Source organism: Hippoglossus hippoglossus, chromosome 24 (assembly GCF_009819705.1).
Source record: "Hippoglossus hippoglossus isolate fHipHip1 chromosome 24, fHipHip1.pri, whole genome shotgun sequence".
In the NCBI taxonomy this organism is placed as follows: Eukaryota; Metazoa; Chordata; class Actinopteri; order Pleuronectiformes; family Pleuronectidae; genus Hippoglossus; species Hippoglossus hippoglossus.
In genome coordinates, this window is record NC_047174.1 from 12,868,773 (window position 1) to 12,881,699 (window position 12,927).

Below are 12,927 nucleotides of genomic sequence, written 5' to 3' on the forward strand. Positions count from 1 at the left end.
CAGTAAAATTGAGGAAGAAAGAGGTAAACAAATAAATAAAGTTTTTGCCTAAATAAGTGGATCTTTAGTATATTCTTAAAAATGGAAATGGACCTTGCTTGGTTAATATAACTGGATGGGATATTCCACGGTTGTGGGTGATAGTAGCTTCAAGCAGTTTCCCCCTTTTGTTTTGTTTTGTTTTGTTTTGTTTTATTTTATGGGCCATCTGAGAAAATACCAGCATCAGAGGAGCTGCATCATCACGGTACTGTGGTTGGATCAAAAATCCTTGTATTAAATTTTTCTTGTTGAGAAATTATTCATATCAAATAACTAAAAACCCATATTCTCAAACTCTGATCATAAAAGGTAGATTTTATGCCTGATGTGTGTAAATACTAAGGCTGTTTTCATCTAGAGCTGGCTTCGTTAATAGAGGCTACCGCAGTCATCAGAAGGGTAAATAGATAAAGTAAATTTCCAGTGAAGTGTTAACTATCTTTATAATAAAGGGAGAGAAGCTGTCATATACGTTCATGAGCAAACTGCCGTGGACTGGATCAACGTTGCAAATGGAGAAGGATGTTTGAGCTAAAATCTCACAAAGGAGGAATCCTGGTCAAACATTTAAAAGCAGAGTGGCTGTGCCATCTTGCTTATTGTCTCTTCTACAAATGCCTGAACGAATCAAGACATCTCTGTCTTACAAGGTAACGAACTCCTCACACCTCCGAGCCAAAGACGATTGGAGTGAAATGGAACCTGATATAACAGAGTACCAATATTTGATAACAGGACTCTAGCGTTTTCATTATTCCCCAATGATTAAATCTGTATCTCACATTTTCTTATACGTGGTAAATGTTTCGCTCAGTGTTTCATGGTTTCACTGCGGCTTGTTTTTCCTCCAAGTTCTTTCTGCTTTTCTACAAGACTTTAATGCACAAACATCGTAGTTCAACCAAGTCCTCGATGTAACGTGGGAATTTTTTTAAATTTTCATTAGAAGAACTTTATCAAGTGTGTCAGCCAACACACTGTCGAAGGCGTCTGCTGTTTACATCTACAGGAGAACTGAAAATATTTTGATGTCGGAATTTGTGAGCTGAGCAAATCGTAGCTCTGCTTCTAATTATGGTTTCAGAATGATTGTGGTGTTCAATGAAACGTTAAAAGATACTCAGCAATGATCAGAGACATTGACGCCATACGCCACTAGATCAGTGAATGTGATTCCCCTGGAAATTACCAGATCAAGAACGTTACCATTATGCACACTGGGATAGACTGCTGCCCCCCCCCCCCCGTGACCCTGAAGAGGGACAGAAAATGAAATCAGCTTCTCAAACTTCATATTTTCAAAATCAGTGCAGCTGCTTGGAGCCCGAGGGAACGTGCCCCAGTAATAAACAGCAATGGGCGCTCTGAAAGAACAACCTGTATTTTAAAACCAGAAGACAATTTAAAGGAGAAGCAGGTGGGCAGATGGCAGAGTCATTATTACCCTACATCTGAACCACAGTGCAAAATAGAAAAGCCAATGGTTACACAGTGGCTGTTTCAAGCTTTGTTTGACCACTCGATTGCTTTTTAAAGTGGGCACATCAGAAGGCAATGTTGGGTGAAAATAAGGGGCGCAACATTGTTTATTGGCCACAGATGATAGAAACATAAACTTGACTGAGCTCGAGGGAAAAACTATTTTTCTTCGTGTCCTATGGAGGGACCGTGTTTATGTTTAATGTCAAGAAAGAAATGAAATGCCAAGATCTCGCACGTGTTAAAAAAAAAAGTACATACATGATGAATATTTTATCACTGTGTCACAAAAATCAACTGGATGTTGGCAGATTTTTTTTGCTGCTGCACGGAGCCAACGCAGAAAAAGTGATTAGAATTCAGCTTCCATGGAAGTGAATATCCAGCCATGTAAATCAAATCTGCTGGCTTATGAAGGAGAGGCAACAACAATTTTGAGAGCAATATGCAATATTCATTGTTCATAAATAATTAATTTGTTTGCTCGCAACTCAGCTTAAAGTGATTGTGGCCCTTTTTCATTTTCAGTGTGTATCTATGGCATACTGTCCTGCTGAATGGGGTGACATTTGTATTTCATTCACACACACCACTTTACCCATACTTCATTGCTTTCTACTGTTGCCCCTGGCCCTGCTGTGGTTCCACAAAGAGCTCTGATCCACAATGAGGCTTTCACGCAGAATCAGGCGTAGGATCAGCAGCAGATAAAGAAAATAATAACTGTAATGGCATCTTTCTTATGAAACACCCAATTATACGAATCGGTTCTACTCACATGTACACACCGCGATTAGTGATAGCATTTCTGGTACAGATTGGGTTAGTGTGTAATTTAGTGCCGGTGCGAAGTTGCCAAGATACAAACCAGCAGCCAAAGTTAACTTTTGAATGAGGATTTCCTCTGTGTCACTCTTTACCTGCGATTTCAAGTGGAGTTAGTAATGTAATTTACTGTCTGTCGAGTGCAGTGTGTGGTGTAATGAATGTACCCAGAATGAGATCTGTTCTGGAGATTTCCTTTCCTGCCCCGGTGCAGCCAAGGACAAGAAGGCTAACATGGGCTTCACTTTACCTTCTTTACAGAGAGATAATTACATTCTCAGACACCGAGCCAAGTAGTGCTGCATACTAAACCGTGAATCACATTTACTATGCATTTGAAGGGTTTTTAAATTGGAAACCTGATTGTTCTCTCTTAGATCATGGTATTTGTGATAAGGACTGTGCTGAAAACACACACTGCCGTGCTTTACTGCTGCCATTCAGGAAACAAACCTGCTCAGGTACTGATAATACTTAATGTTAGTATAACATGTTAACACCTACAGTTCTGTACATAATTTGTTTCTGTACTTTTATGTATTTTTGTTTACCTATGGAGCCTCAGTAAATGAATGCCAATATCATTTAACACAGCTGTATTTATATGAAATATCATATTTTTATTAAGTAGTATTCATAATAAGTCACAATTGCAGTGACTAATTCTATAACAATACATTTCTTATTCATATTACACCATTTCTTTATTCTCCATGGCAAGTGAAAATCTTCTCAGGCCACAAGATGCAACCGAAAACTCTGGACTGAGCCAGTTTCACTCTTTTCATGTCATTTCAAACGAATTGGCCATTCAAAACATCAATACAACAAAACAAATATGGCTCTTATCCAGTGTTCAGGTACATGGGGCATCTATTGCACTTCTGTCCGTCTTGAGAGAGGGATCCCTCACATGTAGCTCTCTCTGAGGTTTGATTTGTGAAAATGGACTATATGAATAAAATTGTATTGATTGATGATTGCTTTCCCTTGCTCCTGTAATAAATGCAATTAGCAGTCAATCTTAATTTATAATTTATGTATTTTTGATTGCATTGCAAGATTCAGATCTTTGTTTGCTCAGCAAACAAGACAAAGTTTTACACTTTATCATCTGCTAAAGGCAGGCAAATGTTACGCAATCCTTGGGAAAGATCATCGGCTATTTACTGTTTATTGGGATCCAGCAATGTGCCCTTTGAATTACACTGCAGACCAGACACTGGTCCAAACGTCAGTCTAATTTTAACAAGTGGATGCATGACAGCTAAAAGACAGAGAGCAACAAACTGCAGATCAGCTGACGGACTGACAGGCTATGTATATTCCCTGGAACGATCTGCATGAAGAGAGCAGCATCTAATTTGTGGAAAAAGTTAATTAAAAATAGAACAGAGCTGATCTTTTGTGATACATTACTGCTGTGACATTAATATCAAGAACATCCTCTGCAGTGGGTTTTGATCATCTTCAGACAAATTTTTGTGTATTGCTACTTACCTTTTAAAATAAAGATGAAGTGAATCTCAGTTGTCTGTCTATGAAGTCAGGTATAGTGGGTCATTTAATTTGTATAGTTGGTCCATACAGCTTATGTAGCTTGCCATGTTAACTCTGTGCTGTCTCACCAAAACAGCCAAGACAGAATCAATCTGATGAGTTGGGCCGAATCACTTGGGAGCACCGCTGATCAATAGGCCAATAGGAAGTTCTCCTGTGTTAAAATGGATAGCTGCGGTAAGGGAGACATAAAAGGTTTTCTTAATCACAGTATAGACAGATGAATAAATTGATTGGTGGGGATTTTAATCAGTACAGTTTAAGGGTGTCATAAAGAGTCCTTTGTCCTGTTATGAGCAAATAAAAATAGTTTGTGATTTACAAACTTGTTTCGGCTGAGCTTTGCACTTCTCACACAGTTCTGGCAACTTTTATGAAGCTCAAAATGCGAAACAAACATTACACCACCACCTTAGTGAATTCAAAAGACAAGTCAACCTCTGGGACCAGCCCTGATATCTCACTGGGGACCATGACAAAGGCCCGCAGTTTCTGTATTCTGACGGCATCTTTGTACCAGCTGCCATGAACCGCTGCACCTCATTGTGAAATCTATCTCTTTTCACCCCAGTTATGTGTGTAAATACTGCCGACAGGCTTCCTGCCGCCGTGAATACTGAGTGTGTCAGAGTGCCGCTATCCAGGGAAATCGGGGGGGTGTCTGAGGGAACATTTGTAGAATAGAAACACGCATCATGCCTGTCGGAACTGCCTTTTGTTTTTATAGTCGGGCTCAGGCTTGCCTCTCAGCGTGAGATCCTATAGACTAAACTGAGTTAAAAAAAAAAGCTGTCCTGAGGATGAGTCTTTCCTAAACAGAAAAATAAAACACTGAATCTAAACGGAGTCAGCTCTTTTCATATGGAAGGGCATGAAAGAGCATTCAGAACAGATGCAGTCGATATACCATACATAAAATAACTTGTTTTCCTTCTTAAGAGATCAACGCAGCGTGTGCATCAACCCGTCAAGTTCTTATCCAAATGAAGACTGCATCTTTTAGGGCTGTCACTTTTTATTCGAAATTCGTACATTCATTCAGACGTAGGGAGGAAAGTGCGTATTTGAGCTGTAATGACCCAGTTGAATTCAAAAGATACAGTCTAGAAGTGCGTCATACCGTCTTAAGTAGTTTGTCTCCTGATCCATTAGAGGTAGATCACTGTCAGCTCGACCTATTACATGTCCTCTTGACCAATCAATACAGTAAATTTGTAATGTTATGTTGTTTTGCTGTAAAAATGGAAGACACAAGCAAGTAAAGCCGTGCTGAGCAGACAATCATGACGCACGTGTGGAAGTATTTTGGGTTCCACTTTGTAAATGGCAAAGTACAAATCAAAGATGCAGCTTTTTTGTCATTTTTGTACCACAGCCATCGTGATTTTTGTTAAAACTAAGCCCTAATATCTTTTACATCTTCAATAATTGCATAGAGTCATGACTGCTCTTGTTGGATGCATATTTACCCGCTGTCCCTTTCCCTCTGGCGGGACTCGGATCAGCTACATGCAAGGCATTGCCTCAGTGGTAACAAGTCGTAACATGGAGAAACCAAATCATCTACCCATTTTTAAATTTCGCCCCCTCTTAAGTCTTCCTGCCAGCAAGGAGGTGACCTATTTTCTAATTGAAACATTCGTCAACAGAGAAACACGGGGGGGATGCTGGGTTGTGTCCTGTGAGTGTATAATGTAGTGAATATCATGGTGCAGTGAATATTATGGATATACAAAAATGTATATCCCATATTCCCATGGGCGCTTGTGCTCTGGATGTTGCAGATTTCAATGGCGCGCTTAATAACGCTTCAGGTTGTTCAGAGGAGCAGATAATTGCAGTTTGTTGGAACCATAAAAAGCCTTTTGAATCCAAACGCTCAAGCCCATGTCATTTCTGTCTCCCTATTCCCTCAGGGTGCGCTGAACGACGTTCTCCCGTTTGCCAGATAAAAGTTTAAAGTAATCATTCACTTCAAATGCCACGTTCGCCGAGCGATGCTGACAATTTCAATGAAGCAACTTCGACTGGACATAAGTGAGCCTTGCTAGATGGGCGCCAGGCTACAGCAATATAAGAAATTGTTTCCACAGGTGGCCACTGGCTGTTAGATGACTTTTAAGGCAGTGAGATGGAAAAATACATGCTGTTCCATTTGAGATTTGCTCATGTGTGATGACAACCAGAGCAGAATATTGTCAGAGTACCAAAGCCATAACCCTATCATGTTCTTTCTCACACACTCATTTAGACAAACACACATACACACACTCCCCTCTGACGTCATTAAGGTCTTTGAAGAAGAATGCAAAGCCCAGTGAGGCTTCCCCAAATGCCAAATTGTCTTGTTTCATATCACATCCAACACCTCATCCATTTTATGACTGAATACATTTCGTGAAATGTCATTCGGCTTCAACTACAATAGTGCTGAGGGCATATTATATTTATAAAAAACCCATCGTGATGCTACGTGTAGACTGGGCTCACAATGGGCTTCATAATTGCATTCCTTCTAAAGTCAGTGCACTGCAGTAGCATTAGACATCTTCAATATGAAAGGCTAAATTAAATTGCAGAAGGGAGGTAGAAGACTCAGAGCAGACTCACAATAGACAGATGGAGAGTTTAAGTCTAAGCTCCCTCCTCCCATTCCTGTCCATATTGGAGTGGTGATGCAGAAGTACACTCAGTGTTGGGGAGTAACAGGAGACGCGTAGAACATGTTTTTAGAAAACAAAATACGAGCCACCGTATTTAGTTACAATTTAAATATGTGGTAATCAGAATACAATTGTTTGCATTTTTAACTACAGGAGCAGTTGTAGTTGAGTTGAATGCTTAGTTTGGTGAACGCCTTTTCCCTGATGAGCTATCTACTTAGCCAAATTGTCTAGTCGATATCAGATCGGCCTTTTAGCATGTAGTCTAGCCAATATACAACATTCACAATCTATATTCATTTGAGTTTTTTTATTTCTATCCAAACACATACATATGAATGTATGAGAACTTTTAAACAACTGATAAGTTCATCGTCTTAGTACGCGAGCTAGCTTCCTTGCTCTGTGCTCTACTGCAAATTTAATTGTGGGAAACACAAGTTAAACACCACCTTTTCTGGTGATACTTTTATTTGAATCTTTTATAAAATAGTAATTCCATGACTGACGTAATACTATGGAAAATATACGGTCAAGGATCTTGATGCTTTTTGCCAGACAAACTAACCCGTCAGACTGTCTCCTGAAGCCTGTGCCATGGAGCAGGGTTTGTGGCTCTCGAGGTAACTTGAGGTTTAACCCTGAGTTTTCAAGGTTACCACAGTGATTTATTTCTCACTGCAGTAAATCACCACAGTAACTTAATCATGAACTCCTGACTTGCTCTGGAGCGGGTTATGTTCAAGATAACAGGTGAATGCATAGAAAACCACCACCTACTGACCAATCAGCTCCCTTGGAAAATGTCATCACCACTTGGAGCAGACCCTATGGAGCTCGGTGTGCGGATTGCGAGAGGGTCTTTTTTAGGAGGGTAGAGTGTCCACGGACCAGCAGAGCCCTTCTGGTCTTCACCCTTAAGATGCTTTATATGAGCGACCCTCATTATTGCAGAGAGCCAGCTTCTCAGCTGTGTAGGAGGGCCCCCTCCTGTCTTCTTTATTTCATTTTTTTCTTATTTGCTGCAGAAAAGCAGCAGGCCATTCCATTGTGCTTTTGTATACCAACATCATCCTACAACAGAGACTGGTTGAAGCACTAAAGGCTTGTGCCGGTTGTATTTATAGGATGTGAAAGCAAGCCCACTTACCACTTTGAATTACGTTTTTGTATATACTTTATATTTGCTCACAAATCCATTTGACACCACCAGGGTTTCAGCGAAAGAATAAGGCTAAAATTGCCATACAAGCAATAATACATCTAAGAACACATCCATTAAGTGGAATACACAAATTTATTTATGCTGTAATGATGGGGCAGCGAGCTTATTGACTTACGGATTCGCACAGTCAGCATTTGCCAGCTTTACTTCCTGCATTTGGCAGCTGCAAGTGTTGCTTAAAGCCTAGGTTATATGTAAAACACATTTTAAAAATAAACCTCCCAACACTGGGTACAGTAATAAACTGACGGGGCTTTTGCTGTACATATACATATGTATACACACACACACACACACATCCGTTTAGTTAGAGATATTTCATTGTACAAAACCAATTCTGCTTGGATATGAAATAAATTCTCAGAGAACTAAAGCTGTAAACTATAAAAGAAAACATCTCACTTGGTGCATTATTAAAAATATTAAGGTAGGCCTATTTATAATATTGCGATAAATGGTATAATTGTCATCATTTTGAAACCATTGTATACCACTGATATATTCTAGCATAAACATGCAAGTACACCCTTTCAAAGAGCAATTCACTTTTAATTCTTAAGAATAATTCAGTGTGACATCTGAAAAAAAAAGAAAAAAAAATCTTTAAAAAAATTAAGATATCCTAAATAAACAAAACTCCCTGGCTTTGTTAACAAAAAATGCTCTTGAATAAATATTAAATATTTGGCCTGGAAGACATATATATATATAGATGAATTTTTCTTGAGAAATATAAATATTGCAGTTGTGGGAGGTTGGCAATTAAAATAAATTATACTCCACTTGCTTCAACCAGCTGTCACGGTTCTTTGAGAAGGAACCTAAGAGCACAACTCAGGAGGCTGATGTAAAAGTAAAGAGTCTTTACTGCAAAAAAGACAATCCAAACAAAATCCTAGCAGACAAAGTACAAAGGGTCGGGCTCAGGTAAAATCCCCCCCCCCCCCGACAAGGTCCAAAACATGATCTGGATCAAAACAGGCAAGCAAAGAACAGAGGGCTGGAAAGCTAAGGCACATGTAACAAAGAAAATCACACAGCAAATAAGTGAAAAAGCGGTGGTGGTAGTGTGCCGTAAGCATCTGAAATCACGGAAGAATAAAACCACATGTGCACGTTTTGGTTTTGTTTCCATGTACTCCGGCTTCCTCTTGTGCTCCAACAGGTTAATTGGAGAATCTACCTTCCCTGAAAGTGTGAATTGTCTCTGTATGTCCGCCCTGCGATTGGCTGGAGACCTGCCTCTGGCCCATAAACAGAGTATAAAGACGGCCGACACGTCCCCACTTCCTCCCACTATCCAGAGTTGAAGCTACAATGCCCCCAATGAAAACACTTCCATCTTGCTCATTTGGCCCATATTTTATATTCAGTCTATGCTCTCACCCGATGTCAGCTGGGATTGGCTCAAACCCTCAAAGTGTAAGCGGTTTAGAAAATTAATGGATGGATGGATGCATAAACAACGGCACTGAATGATAGAAAGAATACATAAACCTCCTGAAACTCAAAACATCTCACCAGCAATTTGTTTAAAGTAAATTCAAGTCCACACTCAATATTAAATGATTCTTTAATGGAAATTTGTATTCAGTCATCTGGGAATGAAAGCACCGTTTTTCTTACACCTGCACAAACAGATGCACGTCTCCTCTCACAGAGCGGGAGGGGGAAGATACAGATAGAGAGAGAGAGATGTAGTTAACCATATTGAATTAAGGAGAGGACAGAATTACAGAGCTCTCCATTCCTCACAAAACAAGACCAGTTATTTGCAGAAAAATATGATCTGAGACATTTTAAATAATTACAGTTGCGATCTCTTCTGCTCCAAGGACGCCACAGTAATGGTGGTATAAAATGGATGGACAAGATTAATCATTTAGATCCAAAAAATTAATTTGTAATGTCCAATATTAAATACTAAATTCATTTTATTCCTCGATTTCACTATGAGGTCGTCATCTATGGATCATATATTGACTGCTCGGCTGAATAACGATGATGTAAATGTAATGTGGCGGATAAAATAAGCATGATGTCATCTTTATTTCTATTTTTTAAACAGTGAGTATGGGCGATCAAAATGATAGCCTGCTCTCAAATTTGACATAACTCCACAATGACAGCATGATAATAGATTCATTTAATTTAGCCCTGTAGAGGGCGCCAAATCACCCACTGGTGCTCACTTAGTCACTTCCCAAGCTGATCCCCAGCTGCCTGCAGAAGGCAGGCAGCCCTTTAAGGACAGCCTGTGGTTCAGATGAAATTGTTTCACTATTTACTCTGCTTTACTGGAAACATTTACTCTTTAACACAATTTACTTGTTTAAGTAATGTTGAAAATTTTGATAGGATTATGTGATGCTGAAATCTGGCGAGCAATCTGGCTTTAGTGTAACTTCTAAATGACGGCAGCTGGCAGCGGAATAAAAAAGACATTAAAATATGATTATCAATCGCCATAAATCCGAGTGAACCCTAATCGAGTGCTGATTCATAGCCACATGCTTTTGTTGGTTGTTTGATAATAGATCAAACTGTTGCTCGTGACGTTCATCCCCATTTGTCCCAAAAGTATAGCTTCTCCACTGGGGGAAATATCATGCTGAATAAGACCATTACATTTAAATTGTGTTTCTAGGAAATCACTGTAGTCCAACTTTTTATTTTTCTTAAAATCCTGCTAGATATTGATATTGAAGCCCAACACTTCAACTGGAAATAGTGTTTTCACAATGAAATGCTCTGTAAGACCACATGTCTGTATTGTACTTGGAGGACAATGGAGAGAATAAATCCACCGGTCAAATAGTCCTCACTGCAGTTTCTTTCACTGAGATATTTCTACTCACTAGAACCAGATGTAATGAAATGGATTTTTAGTATTTTTTGCTGGAGCCCCCCTGGAACTGCCAGCAGGACCCCTGAGGGCCTACTGGGACCCCATTTTGGAACCACTTAGCTCTGACTCTTTAAAACTTTTAAAGTTATGTACTGCAAAAAAGTTTACCAAAAATATGAGGGCCTGTGGCAGCAGCAGTGGGTGCTCGGATTAACGCAGACGGATCACAGTTTCAAGCCCGAGAAATTAGATGTAGCAGATGAATGCTACATGATGAACAGCATCTCATCCTTCCTGTCTCAAGGGCTTATGGGTTGGGGGGAGGGGGGTCAAATGGCACGGTCAAAAAAATGGTAAATGGTCTGTATTTATGTAGTGCTCATGGGTGGTGCTGTGGTTAGCAAGAAGGTTCCTTGTTCAAATCCCAAATTTCTGGATTTTGCATGTTCTGGTTGTGTCTTTTCTCTCTGGCTTCCTCCCACAGTCTAGACACATTCAGATTCTGGATTAGGTTGATTGGAGATTTCCTAATTGACCACAGATGTGAAATCTATCACACATCATACAAACAAACTGCTGGGTCTGCTGCATCAGGGGCAATTTTGGGGTTCAGAGGGGGGGGTCGGAGCCCCCTTCACCCCCCCGTGAATTACACCCTATGGGGAAACAAGCTACTTCCAGACCTGCACCGAACTCCGGATAATCTCTGGACATTCAGCAGCAGCGAGTGTTGATTGCAGGGGTCTGTCAAAGCTGGAGCTCCTGGATTCCAATGGTCTCTCCCCCTCCCTCTCTCTCTCTCTCCCTCCCTCTCTCTCTCTCTATCTCTCTCTGTTTCTCTCCCCCCCTCCCCTCTCTCTCTCCCTCTCTCCCAGCATCCTCCAGCAGCTGCGCCTCTCATGCCTCTTTTCCTGACGCCGAGCGAAGCCTCTCCCATACAGATGAGCGCCCGGGAGCCACGCACCTCTTGACGTAGCCACAGACCGTTTGCGGTGCCACTCGGGCTCCGTCAGCACGTATTGCGCAACGTGACCGATGCTCAACTGGCTCCGCGGCGGGGAAACATCCGGCTCCCACCGTCGCGTGAATCCATCAGGGAAGGGGGAAAAGTGATCTCGGAACGCCGGGACATCAGCGGCGAACGCCTCCGAGGCGCCTGGAGGAGAAGCCGTGCGCCGCCGCTGCTCACCGGACTGAACCCTCCCCTCGTCGTCGCCACCGGGAGAGATGAGTTGAGCGCGCGGCGTCGGCGGTGCAGTCGTGATGTGACTGTGTGAGCGCACGATCCTCCGCTTGACGACTTTATCCACCGGGACATGATGGGAACGGGGAGAATTTGAGTGAGGCTGAGGTGATGGCTTCGTGTGACAGCGTGCAGTCAGTGCAGCAGCAGCAGCATCCGCGGAGCGAGCCGTGGCCACAGCTGGAATAGAGAAGCAATTTCCGTGGGTACCGAGCCTCCCTCACCCCGTTGTCAGCAGCGTCTGTGCGCGCCCTCGGTTATCCTCCCCGGGGGTTTTCGCTAACGACGAAGCTCACACTGTTTCCCCCCCTTGTGAGGAGGAGGGCATCCACCTGGAGGAGAGGAGAGGTCGCTGTTTGAGATAAGGCCGGGCTCCGCAGCGCGCTCCCCGCATCCTCCGCGGCGCCACTGTGCCGCCAGCGATGCGCTATTTTGACTTAATGGCACTGGACATCCAAACCATCCCCACCTGAGTCTTTAAATACCTTCACAGCCACTGTCGGTCGACGTGAGGACCAGAGCAGCGCAGCGTCTATGCACCTCAGTTAGGCTGCACCTCCCCGGAGAGGACTTCTTGCCATTGAGAGCTGGATATGCAGAGATTAACGTGAAAAAAAAGGATGGATCTAATTATCTGTGTTTGGGGGCTGCTGGCGCTGATCGTGGAGGGCATCCGTTGCCAAGGAGTGTATGGTGAGTGTGTGCTTCTCCTGAAACCCAAATGTGATCATGACCTTGTAAAAACAGTGCTGCACATAAATCTCCCCCTCATCCCCTATAGATTCACAAGGTCCAGTAATAAAACAAAACAAAAAAATCATGCAGCATCAGCTCATGGGAGGGCGACAAACCGGGTTCTGAAAGTCACGTCTGAGTGAGAGGCTCCGAATGTTTTCTGCAACCCTGAGGTTATACAGCAAATCGTGTGTGCAGCCAATCATGCACAGCCCCTTTTATCATCCAATCCATCACTCAGGATGGTTGGTGAGCCGGCTAAATTTAGTAGTGTTCGCTCATAGATTACTGCGCTGGGACCTGGTGG

General features: G+C 42.0%; 1 protein-coding gene across 4 annotated transcripts in view; it reads left to right on the forward strand.

Annotated features, from left to right (window-relative positions):
* Positions 1-12,104: 12,104 nt before the first annotated feature.
* LOC117758502 (MAM domain-containing glycosylphosphatidylinositol anchor protein 2-like) overlaps positions 12,105-12,927 on the forward strand; it is a 169,004-nt gene continuing 168,181 nt past the window's right edge. For all 4 annotated transcript variants that reach the window (XM_034580228.1, XM_034580230.1, XM_034580229.1 and 1 more), the window contains exon 1: positions 12,105-12,578. In XM_034580228.1, the coding sequence (XP_034436119.1) occupies positions 12,506-12,578 (73 nt within the window). In that variant the 5' untranslated portion in view covers positions 12,105-12,505. The remainder of the gene's footprint in view (positions 12,579-12,927) is intronic.